General features: G+C 40.6%; 1 protein-coding gene across 16 annotated transcripts in view; it reads left to right on the forward strand.

The window, feature by feature from the left end:
* Window positions 1-16,968, forward strand: part of clip1a (CAP-GLY domain containing linker protein 1a) — a 159,344-nt gene that overhangs the window by 113,252 nt on the left and 29,124 nt on the right. For all 16 annotated transcript variants that reach the window (XM_078227070.1, XM_078227064.1, XM_078227066.1 and 13 more), the window contains one exon: window positions 12,279-12,399. In XM_078227070.1, the coding sequence (XP_078083196.1) occupies window positions 12,279-12,399 (121 nt within the window). The remainder of the gene's footprint in view (window positions 1-12,278; window positions 12,400-16,968) is intronic.

Genomic DNA, 16,968 nt, shown 5'->3' on the forward strand with positions numbered 1-16,968 from the left:
ATATTTTGAATGTTATTTGCCCCAATTACTCCTAATATTCCTTTCAACAAAATCCAGTCTTCTGCTGCAGGCCCTCTGTGGACATAGACTGTGCACTGGTGAGAAAGAAAGTTGGAGGATGTGCAGAGAATAGAGTTGAGGAAACCTCAGTTTGGTCTGAAATCAAACATCAATGATAGAAAATGGACAATGTTCGAGAGGAAGGGGAGATTTCCTTAATAATATAGCTACAGTATAAGCTTGACTTTCTTGCAGGCACAGGGTGTTCTTCCTGGGCCCTCTGAAAGATCATTTAAGAGTTTTTCCCTTGAATTTTTGAAGAACAGAAATATACATTAGATGGATCTAGAGATGAAGCAATTGAATAGTTTAAATGGAATGACAATTCAACTCCTTATTTAATTGTTGCAATTGCTCAAATCCAGTATATCACTATTTATTTTAGAAACAATTACAGGATGCAAATACTTTATTCTGAACGTGCAAAATTCTTCATTGTCCATTATCTTGAAGAACCACAGTGCTGTGTAACGATGACCTAACATAACCCCAAAAGCCTTTGTACAATCCCCATGATGTAATCTGCCATAGGTTTTACAAAGTGTGTTTAATTTCCTGAAAGAAATAAAATATTTTGGCAGTTATTTTACTTCATTGAAATGCAGATAATATATTGGCGGCAAAATTACGATGGACAGAAAATACTGTACTGATGTCTTAATTTCAGTATGGTATTAGTCCTTTGCACAGCTGAAGATGTTTAATTGGTGAGTAGAGGATGTTCTTGTGATGTGTCTAACCTCTCATTAGATCACTGCTGAAGGTAGTTAGTGTTACAACTAGGCTTTATTTCAAAATCTTCATGTTGCTCCATTATTGAAGTCTTTCCAGATGTGCAAAGATAATTGAAACTAAAATATTAACACAACAACAGCACAGTGACATCATACAGTGTCACTTAGAAGGGTGGGGTTTTCGTGTGGGACTATTTTCTTTTTGTTCTTCGCGCAATAAGTTTCAAATTAATTACTTGCCCCTTATAAGAGAGATGCTATTCTACCGGGAAGAAGAAAAGAAAGCAAATGGGAGCATTATCTGAGGCCATATTCGCGTATCCGTAAGGTTGGTTATAGAGTAACCCTGAGCAAGACTTTAGTGCAACCACTTGCCTACTCTTTTAATTACAGAATAATGTGATATAACACACAGAGAATCTAAAAGGTAAAGGGAAAATAATGCACATGATTATAAAATGTCTTGTGTAATTCATGAATTAAGTCATTATGAGCAGTGAAATATGAAGTGGTATTACACAATTTCTCCATACCTCATTCTTCATTTTTCATGAATGATAAAACCCAAGTCGAATGTATTGAATTTTTTTTAAAAACAAGGGTGAAAATACTGTGGTGTTTTCAGATAAGAGACTGGTTTTGTAGATTCAAATTGAGTACTGAATGTATTTTATAACCATTTTCTAAGTATCTTAGCATAATATAAGCTGAGATTTGAACAGAATTGGAAATCAATTCATGTAGCTGACGACGCATTTTAATTCTTCCCCCACGCTGCAGAAGCGGGGTGATGCATGGTATGGTATTGCCCGCTCGCTGTCTGTGGATAATTTCTGCTTATCAGAACACGTAACACGCTTTTTCAGATTGTAGACACGCTTCATTAGGTTTTAATTACACTTCATGGGCAATGACTTTGCATCAAGTACTTGAGTTTCTTTCAACAATGGGCATGCTGGCACCTATATGTGCATGTGCACGCACGTTTGTGTCCATGAACACTGATGTAACACTTCAGTTTTTATAATACAGTAAGTAATCTGAAACATCAGGCACCAAGGGCGAGACTTTAACTCACTCAGCGCCCATCCATTTGCACAGAGTTAAAATCGGGTCTGAAGTCTTTTCACAAATATAAATGCCAAGAAGATGTGTGCGCATGTGTGTGTTCATACATCCATAAATTGTAACCTACCCCTGACTCTGTATATTGGAGATATTTTGTTAGATTGTAACCAAAATTTCTCAACTTATCAGGCACTGAGTTGTCTTCACAATATAATCGTCATGTACTATTTAAAGTATTAAACAGTGTCACTCAGTGAAATGTGTAGTGTGCTTAAGGGGTGTTCTTACATTCCCCATGGAGATTATTCATGGCTGTTAATTGAAACAAAAGTTGTTTTAGTATGTTTACAAAATACAAGTTCAGCTACAGCTCCTCGATGACAAATTTGAATGTTATTCCCGACATTCTGTTGTCGTTTAAGTGATGTGAAAAGATATTGTCTTAATCTATTACAAATGCTTAATATTTGTAATGTTTAGAAATTGCAAGCTTCATTTTACTCCGTTCTGCAACAAAATCCAGTGACATTACCATGCAGAGTATGTTACTGCAGTGTTATTTGTGCATAAATGTTCATGTCATCAAACTACATCTTAACAAACTTCAGATTTACAATTTAGTTTTTTGATTCAGTTGCTTAATGGCTTTAACAGCAGCTGAAGGCTGGAATTGTTTCTGCTGCTTTATGTTGTTTAAACTTTATTCCCACAGACCCTGCTGCTTACATTAAATATAAGCAATTTTTCTAAAACTATGTCTAGCATATAATGTCCTGTTGAATAAAATTACATGTTGGAATATTTCCGGTATTTAACCAAATTTGTTGCTTTAAGTCAAAGTGAATATATCTGGGATACATGGATGTATAGGATATCTATATTTTCTTCATCTGACTACATCATGCATGATGTCTAGTGTTTACCTTCCCTATTGCTGCTTGTATTCCGTCATCTCGACCTGACTGTAGCCATTAACATAATTAGCTGCACTATCTTCCTCCAATGCCTTTCCACTGTTATCCAGCTTGGTGGGAAAGCTGTCATGTGGTCCTATTCTTAGCTACCTAATTGTATCCAGAGTATTGCTTGCAGTGGCTTCTCTACCTGCTCCTTTACTTCACCTGAGACCTATTCTTGACCCCCTCCAATTTGTCATGAAATCCTGCTTCCCGGCAAAATCATCCAAAAGCACAGCATTAGTTTTTATAAGTAAATTAATGACATATAGCTGTCCCTCACCACCACCACCACTTCTCAGCTCCTGTATTGTTGCAAGTTATCAGATTCTTTATCTAACTCCAGTACTAAATCAACAGAAATCTCCTCCAACTAAATACAGGGAAGACTGAAACTATTGTTTTGAGTCCTTGTTCTGAACACTATTCCCGAGCTACTGACTTCATCCCTCTCCCTGGCAACAGTCTGAGCCCAAACCAGTCTGTTCGCAAGTTTTGTCTCATATCTGACGTCTGGGCTTCCAATCATTCACCTCATCTCTTCAAACACCTATTTCCACCTCAGTAACATTGCCTGACTTCACCTCTGTCTCAACTCTTCTGAACTGTCATTCATGCCTTCATTACCTCCAGAACATTCCTGGTTGGTGTCCCACATTCATTGGAGCGGCACAGTGGTCAGCACTGCTGCCTCACAGCGCCAGAGACCCGGGTTCAATTCCCGGCTTGTGTCACTATGCGGAGTCTGCATGTTCTCCCCGTGTCTGCGTGGGTTTCCTCCGGGTGTTCCGGTTTCCTCCCACAGTCCGAAAGATATGCTGGTTAGGCGGATTGGCTATGCTAAATTCTCCCTCAGTGTATCCGAACAGGCGCTGGAGTGTGGCGACTAGGAGATTTTCACAGTAACTTCATTGTTGTGTTAATATAAGCCTACTTGTGACTAATAAATAAACTTTCTGCCCTTCTAAACTTGAGGTCATTCAAAGGTTTGCTACCTATGTTTTAACTCGCATCAGTTACCATTCATGTATCACCCCTGTGCTCGTTAACCTACATTGACTCCCATTCAAGTAACATCTTGATTTTTAAATTCTCATTTACATTTTAAATTTCCTCCATGATCCCCCCCCCCTCCCCCCTCCCTATTTCTGTAATCTCATCCAGCCGCACAACCCACAATCTGCTCTCATCTAATTCTGACCTCCTGAGCACTTCCAATTTTTAATTTCTTCATCACCGGTGCCTTCGGTTGACTAAGCCTCTGGAATTCCCTTCCTGCACCTCTGTACCTCACTTGTCCCCTATAAGACATTTCTTAAAAACATCTGACCTAATCACACATTTTACTTTGTCATGCTTCTGTGATGCACCTTAGCGCACTTTATTACATTAAAGGCACCATACAAATATAAGTTCTTCATATTGAATGCATTTAGTGTAGAAAATTGAATCGCAGGGATACATTAGAAATAAATGAACCAAAGGAGATGATTAATGGGGTCCAAAATATTAGTCAAGGAGATTTTAAAGGAGAAATGAGAGTAAGAAGGATTTAAACTGGGAATTTAAAAGCATGGCGTTGAGGCTGGTGAAGGCACACTTACCAATAGGACATAGAATATTACAGCGCAGTACAGGCCCTTCGGCCCTCGATGTTGCACCGACCTGTGAAACCAATCTAAAGCCCATCTAACCTACACTATTCCAATATCATCCATATGTTTATCCAATAACCATTTGAATGCTCTTAATGTTGACGAGTCCACTACTGTTGCAGGCAGGGCATTCCACGCCCTTATTACTCTGAGTAAAGAACCTACCTCTGACATCAGTCCTATATCTATCACCCCTCAATTTAAAGCTATGTCCCCTCGTACTAGCCATCATCATCCAAGGAAAAAGGCTCTCACTGTCCACCCTATCTAACCCCCTGATCATCTTATATGCCTCTATTAAGTCACCTCTTAACCTCCTTCTCTCTAATGAAAACAGCCTCAAGTCCCTCAACCTTTCCTCATAAGACCTTCCCATCATGCCAGCCAACATCCTGGTAAATCTCCTCTGCACCCTTTCCAATGCTTCCACATCCTTCCTATAATGCGGCGACTAGAACTGTACGCAATACTCCAAGTGTGGCCACACCAGAGTTTTGTACAGCTGCAACATGACCTCGTGGCTCTGAAACTCAATCCCTCTACCAATAAAAGTTAACACACCGTACGCCTTCTTAACAACCCTGTCAACCTGGGTGCCAACTTTCAGGGATCTATGCACATGGACACCGAGATCTCTCTGCTCATCCACACTACCAAGTATCTTACCATTAGCCCAGTACTCTGTATTCCTGTTACTCCTTCCAAAGTGAATCACCTCGCACTTTTCTGCATTAAACTCCATTTGCCACCCCTCAGCCCAGCTCTGCAGCTTATCTATGTCCCTCTGTAACCTGCAACATCCTTCCACACTGTCCACAACTCCACCGACTTTAGTGTCATCCACAAATTTACTAATCCATCCTTCTACGCCCTCATCCAGGTCATTTATAAACATGACAAACAGCACATTGGTACAACAAATGTGTTTTATAGGGAGGAAGTCAGTCAGAGGAACAAAAAGTCAGGGAGATAGGTGAGGCCATGAAGACATTTTAGCGCACACAGGAGAATTTTAAACCGAAGGCATTTTTGGGTGTGGGAGCTATGACACAGGTGACCCCAGAATATGGGCAAAAGAGGTTTGAATGAGGGTGGGAAGCCATTTATTGGAACAGTCGAGCCTGCTGATGTCAAAGGCTTTAATGAGAATTTCAGCATTTGTTTTATAATCAGTCTATTCATAATTTTCCAAAAATTGTAAACTGAAGGTTTTTCATAGTAACTGCCAAACCGTGGTCTGCATCTAATGTTACCACAGCTAATAATTTTTTTAATGTACAGTGCTTTAAAACTAATTTTAACTGCTACTGTGTATTAACATCGTGATTAAGATGTGGCGTTAAGCACAGTTTACTTTTATGAGATACTGATGTTTTTTTCATGGTACTATATTGATTTTTCTAATCTAGATTACCAACAGGGAAAAAGGTTTGTGTAAGCTGTATACCTCAAACGTTTTGTCCTTTGCCATTTCATTGTACTTTCCCATTTAAATTACAGAAAAACTATGTGGGCTAGGGCCTAGGGCTCAATAGTTATTCGCTATCAATCTTGCAATTTATTGACTTGATTTAATACGTTTTCTGAGGAAGATTTGTTACTATAATATCTAATAGGCATTTCATTTTCTTCTCTCTATTTTGAAATGCAAGCCTCTAAAATGAATCTCACATTTAAAAACTAGTGAGTATAGACATTAAGGTGCCTTTTAATTTTGTTTCACCATTTGAAAAATAGTTATCTGCGGTAAAATTGCATGATGCCTTTTACACATCTTAACTTGAACTGTTTAGTGACCTAGTGACGTACTGATCATCAATAGGATATTTACTTCTTGTTTGAAGACCACAACTACAGTCTGGTACAGAATGAATGCACTGTGTACCATAAGAAATGCATAATAAGATAGTTTGAACCTATTTCTCTCTGCCTTCTAGCCTGAGTTGGTGAAAAAGCATCCTGGCCTCCTTCATCAAGTCCCCCCATGTTATGGCAGTGGAGACAAAAACAAGCTCTTAATTGGCTGGTTAAAAGCCTCAGTCCCACTGGCATGACAGACTCAGCAGAGGTGGTGGAGGCACAGTGGTATACGGTGAGGAGGGAGTTGCCCTGGGAGTGCTCAACATTGACCCTGGACCCCATGAAGTTTCATGGCATCAGTTCAAATGTGGGCACGGAAACCATCTGCTCATTACCACCTACTACCCCATATCAGCTGATGAATTAGTACTCCTCAATGTTGAACACCACTTGGAGGAAGCACTGAGAATGGCAAGGGCATAGAACGTACTCCCAATGGGGGACTTCAGTGTCCTTCGCCAAGTGTGGTTCAGTAGTGTCAATACTGAGTCCTATCTAGTCTGTGGGAGCAGATGAGGCAACCAACAGGAGGGAAAAACCCACTTGATCTTGTCCTTAGTTGTCTACCTGTTCCAGATGCGTCTATGACTGTATTGGTAGGACTGACCACCACACTGTCCTTGTGGAATGAAGTCCCATTTTCACATTGAGGATACCCTCCATAATGTGTAGCTGTACCACCGTGCTAAATGGGATCGTCTCAAACCGATATAGTAACTCTAAACTGGGCATGTATAAGGTGCTGTGGGGCAGCAGCAGAATTGAATTTAACCACAATCTGTAGCCTCATGACCCGGCTGTAACCTCATTCTCCACTCTACCATTTACCATTAAGCTCTGAGATCAATCCTGGCTCAAAGAGAACAGTTGGCATGCTAAGAGCATCACCAGGCATTGACACTCGAGTAAAGCACAGGACTATTTACATGCCAAACAGTGGAAGCAGCATGCAATTGACAGAGATAAGTTATTCCAACCAACCAGATCCAAGCTCTGCATTCCTGTCATGTCCAGTTATGAATGGTGGTGGACTATTACATAACTAACTGGAGGAGGAGGAGGTACCACAAATATCTCCATTCTCAATGATGGGGAAGCCCATCAGTGCAAAGGAAAAGGCTGCAACATTTGCAACCATCTTCAGCCAGTGAGTGGATGATCCATCTCCGCCTCCTCCTGAGGTCCCCAGCATCTCAGATACCAGTTTTCAGCCAATTCAATTCATTCCATGTGAAACCAAGAAATGGCTGAAGGCACTGGATACTGCTAAGCTATGGAACCGGACAGCATTCCAGCAATAGTAGTGAAGACTTGTACTCCAGAACTAGCCGCACCCCAGCCCAAGCTGTTGCGGTGCAGCTGCTGCACTGGCATCTACCCAACAATGTAGAAAACTGCCCAGATTTGTCCTGTCTGCAAAAAGCAGGACAGATCCAACTTGGCCATTTATTGATCCATCAGCCCACTCTCAGTCATTAGCAAAGTGATGGAAAGGATTGACAGCAGTACTTACTCAGCAATACCTTGCTGTCTGCTTAGTTGGGTTTCGCCAAGGTCTCTGCTCCTGGCCTCATTATAGCCTTGGTCCAAACATGGACAGAAGAGCTGAACTCAAGGTGACATGAGAGTGACTGCCCTTGGCACCAATGAACATTTGACCATGTGTGGTCAGACCAATGAAGTTGGCATTTGGGGACAATCTCCACTGGTTGGGGTCATACCTCGCACAAAGGGAAATAGTTGTGGTTGTCCCAAGATATCACTGCGGGAGTTCCTCAGGATAGTGTTCTGTCCTTCAGCTCCTTCATCAATGACCTTCCATCCACCATAAAGTCAGGAGTGGGGATATTTGCTGTTGTTTGCACAATGTTCCATTCCTTTCGCGATCACTTAGAAGGTGAAGAAGTTTGCGTCCATATGCAGCAAGACCTCAATAACATTCAGGCTGATGAGCTTAAGTAGCAAGTAACATTCATGCCATGTAAGTGATAGGCAATGACCATCCCCAACAAGAGAGAATCTGACCATCTCCCCTTGGTATTCTATGGCATTACCATCACTAAATCCCCAATAACCAACATCCCAGGGGTTACCATTAATTAGAAACTAGACTGAACCAACCATATAAGTATTGTGGCTTCAAGAGCAGCCTGGGAATACTGTGGCACATAACTCATCTCCTGACTCCCCAAAGCTTGTCCATCATCTGCAAAGCACAAGTAAGGAGAGTGATGGAATACTGTCCACTTACCTGAATCAGTGCACCTCCAACAACACTCGAGGAGCTCAACATCATCTAAAATAAAGCAGTATGCTTGATAGGTACCCCATCCATCACCTTAAACATTAGCTTTCTCCATAACCACCACTGGAGGTAGCAGTGTGCATCACCTACATGGTGTCCTGCGGCAACTCACCCAGGATCCTTCAGTAGCACCTTCCAAACCTACCTCAAAGGACAAGGGTAGCAGATGTGTGAGAACAGTACCACGTGTGCATACCATCCTGAATTGGCACTGTCACTGGGTTAAAATCCTGGAACTTCCTTCTATGGGAGTTCAGCAGTACGGACTGCAGGCGACTTGTCAGCACCTTCTCGAGGGCAATTATAGAATCATAGAAAATCATAGAAACCCTACAGTGCAGGAGGAGGACATTCGGTCCATCAAGTCTGCACCGACAACAATCCCACCCCAGGCCCCATCCCCCCACATTTACCCTGCTAATCCTCTAACCTACACATCCTGGGACACTAAGGGGTAATTTACATGACCAATCAACCTAACCTGCACATCTTAAACTATGTGGGAGGAAACTGGAGCACCTGAAGGAAACCCATGCAGACACAGGGAGAACGTGCAAACTCCACACAGATAGTGATCCAAATCGAGAATCGAACCCAGGTCCCTGGAGTTGTGAGGCAGCAGTGCTAATCACTTGTGCCACTGTGCCGTCCAGTTATTATTATCCATTAGGGATGGGCAGCAAATGCTGATTTCCCATGGAAGAACCTTTTAGAAAAAACTGGTCGGTTAAAATGCCATGACTGAAAAATCTCAAGTACTATTATGTATTGATCCCTGATAACAGGTGACGTCTGCAGCTGTTGCTCATTAGTCCCTGATCATTTGGTATTGAAACAAGCTCTTTATTTTTAAGCATGTACAGTGCAATTGTTGCCACTTCATTTTAGCACTGTCCAAGTGCTCCATGAAAAAAACCACAACAAACCAGCAACTATAAAGCAAACAAGTTGTTTTTTGATTTATTTTAAACTGTTTTTAGCCTTTTCAATGTTGGCAATATTGCATCTATTGCCCATTCCTTGTTGCCCTGAGAAGGTCGTAAGCCTTCTCTGAGAAACACTGCACTTTGTGATGATGTAGCACGGATGATGGTGTTAGAGTTCCAGATGTTGTTAGTGGACAATTCTGCTGCAGTGGTACCATTTAATGTCAAGGAGAGAGGGCTGGAGTTCCTCCTAGATCAAAGTGGTCATTATCCAGCACTTGTGTGACTTGCTACCTGTCAGCCCAATCCTTAATGTTATCCCAGTCCTGCAGTAGGCTGCTGTCGCAGCTTCATTGTCGGGATAGTTGTGAATTGAGATTGATGCCACTGAATCATCAGCTTTCAGGAATTATCGCCAACCCAGGTCAAAAACCCTATAACTTCTCTTTTGTTGTTTAAGCTACTTTTTTTAAAAAACCATGTCTGTCACTCAGCATTTGGTCATCTCCCCTCATATCCTCATTTGGCTTCGTGTAACCTTTGTTCTCATACCTTTGTTAAATGCTGTGGAAATTTTTTCTACATTTGCGACATGAAGTTAGTGCAAGTTGAATAAATGCAAATTCAAGTTTTGTAGAATAATTTGACATTTTTTCATTTTATTAAATCTTGAAACATTCTTGTGTTTTCCATGTAACAAATTATTGGGGTGAATTTTACGGACCCTCCTGGTATAGTTGAAGCCTGGGGGGGGGGGGCACATAAATGAAGCTGGTGGTCAGCCCACTGCCTTCCTGTACCCCATATTATGGTGTGTAGGTGAGGTGTCAGGCACCTCCTATATAGAGGTATATATATTTGCCCCTAAGTGGCAAACTAATGGTGACTTATGGACCTCATTCCATTTTTGTCACAATAACATACAGCTGGTTTAAACAGAAGGAAGGCCACCAGCCTGCCAGGTTTCACTACGCAGGTTAAAATCGAGCAGGAGCATGGGGCAACCTCCTTTAGAGCCCTTCCTCTCCCCGCTCCCCACTGGGGTCACTAAAAAGTGTCCAACCAAAATATCTAATCTTGCCGTAAGCCCAGGAGACATCTTCTGTCTTCCTTGAGAGACCTCCTGTGGGGCGAAAGTTTCACTCTTGCCTTCACTTACAATTCATTCTGATTTTCGCCCATCTTGCTCCCTTCGCATTTATTTTATCTCTTCCATGCCCTCCCTGGACTTTCCATCTTCTATTTCTGCTAATGAGCTTCCCACATACACCTCTTAATTTCCACAACTACTTTGACCAAACTTCTTTCCATCCCAATTTCCCCATCTAAAGCCTGCATTTCTTTCTCCTTGTTGTTCAAAGAGTTCTGTTTTACTTCCTTTGACTCCACTTTCCCCACAAAAGCATTCAAAATTTCCTGAGCATTTGAGTTGGAGACTCCTAGTCCGCAAACATTGCTGGCTGGGATTTGGGTTTGAGGTTTGTGGAAGTACATGAGTTTTGTTTTAATTTCAGATCTGTTTATGCAGCTTGTTTTTTTTCTCTCTCTGGTTTTCCTCTTTCTTACAGGGCAAATAGATTCTGCTATTTGCATATTCTTTTGTTCTTTTATCTCTCCGCCTCATTTCACTGATCCCTTCTGTATCATTGTAGATTTCTGTTCAGCATGTTGCAGGGAATTAACATTAACAACCTTATTGTGATTCTCTTCACTATTCCACACCGATAAAGAGTACATATTTGAAACGGGTTTTGTTTTTCGTTAGATACAGACAGACCTGTTGGCTATTTTTATTTCTAATTTCAAATTTGAGTTTGTTTTCTTTTTAATGATGCTGTATCTTGTTCTTGTTCACTGTGCCTCAGCATGGGAAACTTGACACGCCCCCTGCTGTGTTATTTTTGTGTTGTCCTTCAGCCTGTACCATTCACCATTGCTGAATAATTCCAGCTTTCCTGCCAGTGCTGTTCTCAGCTGGTTGATAGGTGATCTTAGCTGCCTTGTACTCTTACTGTTCCATTTCCACCTATCCCCGACAAGAAACATTTTCTTCACTCCTACCTTTTCATATAGTTCTGTCTGAGGTCAGGAATTTACCATGTGAGGAAGTGTGGGTCAGCGCACAGCGTTATCCCAGTGTCATGGTGATTCAGTGTATAAATCTACTTGCATCATTGAGAGATTTTTTTTTAAGTGGATTAGGTCACTAGGTAGCCCGTTGCAAAAATCTAGATTTTGTACATTAGTCATTAAAAGGAAACGCAACTGAGTTTAGCCATATTGCCTTTCAAAGAGGTTTGTTATTGGGATGTAGATGTGGAGCATTTTACCATTGTAAATACAGTCAATGAATTCAATGTCAATTAAACTTTGGTTTTAGCTGCAGCTGTATGATATAGATGGATCTGTATGTTGGTACCAATGAATATGAGAAAGCTTACAAAATAATTCTAAAAATATTTCTCCTGCTATTGTCTAAGACCTCATGATAGCTCCCTGGATGAAGTTTTGCAGCTCTGAAGCCCCTGGTTTATTTTTGAAGTGCAAGGTTTATATTTGTAGCCATAAAAATTATTTTGCACATTTCACATCAGATTAGCGTTCGTGACCTAGAAGCATTTTAAAGATATGATGCTGATTCTCTCCCACTGCTTCTTCACTTGACTCTCATCAGCGGTTACTATAGTAACCGTGCACTCACTTTGCCTTTGCAGAGAGGAGCTGAAGCTGGCAGCAGCCCAGAAGTCCCAGCAGCTGGCAGCACTGCATGAGGAAAACGGCAAACTTGCAAGCGAGCTGGGCAAAAGCAAGGACGAAGTCACCAGTCATCAGAAGGTATGTGCCGAGAAAGAATGTTTGAATCGTTCCACACCATAACTCAAAGCTGGCACTTTGAGAATTTCAAACTGGATGACACTAACGCTTGTTAATTTCATAATCAGTATAATTAAACATATTTTTTAAAGACTTTATTTATCCAATATTCTTTCCTATTTAGTCATTTTGTTCTACAAGCCACATTTGAGGTGTTAATCAAGAGGCATGTTTTTATTAATGATGTAATGGTCAGATTAGTTACATAGATGGCTGAGCTAGTTAATCATTAGCACTTTCTTTCTTTTGTTAGTTGTAAGATTTGGACTTGGGATATCTATAATCACAATCTATACCCCAAGCAACATGTATTCAAAAGTCTCCATTTACATAATTTAATTCCGGTTTTGTTTTGGTGTATTTTAGGCATTTGTTTACCATTGTGATAATATTTCCATTGATGACTTCAATCTGCTTGTGATTTTTCATAATTTTTGTTCTCTAAATTATCAAGCAGAATTTTCTCTGCTGGGTTTCCTGTTCGTTCTGTAGGCTGATGTGAACAATGTGTGTAGGCAGTTGGAACCAATACTGCAATCAACACTAACTTCCATTTTCAAAATTCACCAAAGAAAGTTCTACAGGGTGAAAATAATTTACTAGCGTTGATTTGTGAAACTCCAATTTTTAGTATTTTTAAGTAATGGAACAATGTGTGTTTCCATCATACATAAAAAGTGTTCCAGCTCCTCAACTAAGTGAGATATCATTACATTAGATGTTAGGGCAATAAAGTGCAAAGTTTTTTTATGGTAATCAGAGCTCATCAGATTAAATTATAGTTTAAACAATTTTCCTAAATATTTTATAGAATAGCTTATTACCCATATTTTTCATAAAGTTAATTTGTAACTGATAAATCAGATGCTGATTAAGGTGGAATTAACCTAACCCTGACACAGTTTGTCACCAAGACCCAAGAGTGGCTTTTACCTTGTAAGGATGTGTCCGAAAGACCCTACATTATTTGGAGGAAGGAACTGAAGGCACTGTTGCTAAGTTTGCAGATGATACAAAGATATGTAGAGGACAGGTAGTATTGAGGAAGAAGGGGGGTTGCAAAAGGACTTGGACAGATTAGGAGAGTGGGTAAAGAAGTGGCAGATAGATTACAATGTGGAAAATGAGGTTATGCACTTTGGAAGGAGGAAATGGAGGCATAGGCTATTTTCTAAATGGGGAAATGCTTAAGAAATCAGATACACAAAGGGACTTGGGAATCATTGTTCAAGATTCTCAAGGTTAACGTGCAGGTTCAGTCGGCAGTTAGGAAGGCAAATGCAATGTTAGCATTCATGTCGAGAAGGTTAGAATACAAGAGCAGGGATGTACTTCTGAGGCTGTATAAGGCTCTGGTCAGACCTCATTTGGAGTATTGTGAGCAGTGTTAGGCCCCATATCTAAGGAAGGATGTGCTAGCCTTGGAAAGAGTCCAGAGGAGGTTCACAAGAATGATCCCTGGAATGAAGAGCTTGTTGTATGAGGAACAGTTGAGGACTCTGGGTCTGTACTCATTGGAGTTTAGAAGGATGAGGGGGAATCTTATTGAAACTTACAGGATACTGCGAGGCCTGGATAGAGTGGACATGGAGAGGATGTTTCCACTAGTAGGAAAAACTAGAACCAGAGAGCACAACCTCAGGCTAAAGGGATGATCTTTTAAAATAAAGATGAGGAGGAATTTCTTCAGCCAGAGAGTGGTGAGTCTGTGGAACTCTTTGCCGCAGAAGGCTGTGGAGGGCAGGTCATTGAGTGTCTTTAAGACAGAGATAGGTTCTTGATTAATAAGGGGATCAGGGGTTATGGGGAAAAGGCAGGAGAATCGGGATGAGAAAAATATCAGCCATGATTGAATGGTCGAGCAAACTCGATGGACCGAGAGGCCTAATTCTGCTCCTATGTTTTATGGGCTTGCATCCCAAGCAATAACTTCAGTTTCGCAATGCTTCTAATTTTAGGCATTTAAATATTGCACTGTACTCTATTGTTTAGACTTAGCTACGCCGTTCGAAGCAAAGAACAGTAGTAAATCTGGGCGAAGTGGCAAAAGGTTATGTTTCATTATCTGGCTTCAGAAATGCAGGGTTAACAATCCTGATGCAAAGACTGGCCTGTTTGTGGTGATTTTTAAAAAAAATTCCAATTTTATAAATTGAAAAAAGTATATTTTTAAAAATTTACATTTGATAATGCAATTATTTGTCACCCTCCAAGTCATAAGCATGAATATTTTGACTTTTCTTTTTTCATTTCATTTCCCAGCCATCTTATGGCCGGGATATGGAGGCTGCCAATTAGTCTTTAACTATGGATACCTTTGTGTAATTAACCTTTGGGCGCAATGACTTGCATTGAGGCTATCCAAACATTTAGAACTCCAATCAGATGGAGTACAGCTATGTTAAGTTTCAAGGGAGCAAGGCAAGGCTGGATGGCCTCTACTTTAATGCCAGGTGTATTACAGGTAAAACGGATGAGCTAAGGGCGAGGATTGACACGTGGAATTGTGACATAATAGCCATCACACAGATGGTTGCGGGAGGGGCAGTATTGGCAGCTCAACATTCTGGGATATATAATCTTCAGGCGAGATAGGGGAAGAGGTAAAAGAGGAGAAGGCATTGCATTATTAGTTAAGGAGTCAGTTACTGCAGTAAGGAGAGATGATATCTTGAAGGGGCTTAGAATGAAGCTTTGTGGGTAGAGCTTAGGAATAAAAATGGAGCAGCCACATTGTTAGGTGTTTATTATAAATATAGATGGTGGGAAATCGAGGAGCAAATATGTGCACAATTTGCAGAGGTATGTAAAAACAATAACAATAGAGTAATTATAAGATGATTTCGACTTGTCCAACATTAATTGGGATGGACATTGTGTTGAGGGGTTGGATGGAGTGGATTTCTTGAAATGTGTGCAGCAGAACCTTTTGGGTCAATATCTAGAAGGTCCAACAACTGACGGCGCAGCGCTGGATGTAATTCTGGAGAATCAGCTGGACAGGTAGTTGAGGTGGTGGCGAGGAGCATTTTAATGATAACGACCACAACATGGTACAATTTAAACTTGTGGGGGAGCGGCAGCTAAGTTGAAAGAGTTAGCATGATTCTCTTCTATTTTTAAATTTATTTTAAAAGTTATTTCAAGTATGAAAGTAGGAATTTGGCAATGTACAATATTTCAACTTGCAAGGTATAATATTTTATATTTTTCCTGGGGAAAAAGGTCCTACGGAAATTAGCTACCGTTGCTACATTTGTTTTAATGGGAAGATCTGATTGACTTGATATCGTTTTGCTTAGCATTGTTCTGCTTAAAGTTGTACTTTTCAGGAATCCAAATTTAATGTTAAGTGATGACTTACTGTACTGCATACAGTTTTATCCTAATTTAAGGATCTCTCCTACATGGCATCCAAGGGAGGTCAGAGATTTACTCGGTTGATTCCTGTGATGAAAGGATTGCCTTATGAGAATAGGTTGAGCAGGTTGGGCCTACACTCATTGGAATGTAGATGGATGAGAGTTTAATTTAGTGTATTAATGTAACAAGTAGGCTTGCATTAACACTGCAAAGAAGTTACTGCAAAAATCCCCTCGTCATCACACTCCGGCATCTGTTTGGGTACACTGAGGGAGAATTTAGCATGGCCAATGCACCTAAACAGCACATCTTTCGGACTGTGGGAGGAAACTGGAGCACCCAGAGGAAACCCACGCAGAGACAGGGAGAACATGCAACTCTGCACAGACAGTGAATCAAACCCAGGTCACTGGTGGTGTGAGGCAGCAGTGCAAACCGCTGTGCCATCGTGCCGCCCAGGTGATCTTATTGAAACAAACATTTCTGAGGTTGCTTGACAGGGTTAATGCTGAGAGATGTTTCCACTTGTGGGTGAATCTAAATTAGAAAGCACATTTAAGGCAGGGGTAAGGGCAATTTCTTCTTGCGGGATTGTCAATTATTGGAATCCCCTACCCCAGAGACCAGTGGAGGCTGGGTCATTTAATATCTTCAAAGTTGAATTAGAATTTTGATCTGCAATGCTGTTGAAAGTTATGGCAGGAAAGTGAAGTTCAGACCATAATAAAATCTGCCAGAATCTTATTGAATGGCAGAGCAAGCTTGAGAGGCCAAATTGCCTGCGCCTACTCCATTTTTTTTTAATGTTCTTGTGGTCAGTTAGACATACGCCCTGTAGCATAATTCAAAGAAGACTAATCCTAACCGGTATTCTTGCCTTAGTCAGAATTGCCAATACAGATTAACTGGTTATTCAGGTCATTTCTGTTTGAGGGATTCTCTACTTCATTTGCCTACTTCACAATGGTTACTTCTATTTGATCTCCAAGAAATGCTTTGAGAAGAATTGACTTGATGGAAATATAATAATAATATTTCCATCGTTAATGCTGTTAACTTATTGTCACCTATTCAATAAAAATTGCTAAAACAATTAGATAGATTGACATTCATAGCTTCCTCAGATCACTGAAGCCTATGAACTTAGAATCATAGAATCCCTACGGT

Source organism: Mustelus asterias, chromosome 13, assembly GCF_964213995.1.
Source record: "Mustelus asterias chromosome 13, sMusAst1.hap1.1, whole genome shotgun sequence".
Classification (NCBI taxonomy): Eukaryota; Metazoa; Chordata; class Chondrichthyes; order Carcharhiniformes; family Triakidae; genus Mustelus; species Mustelus asterias.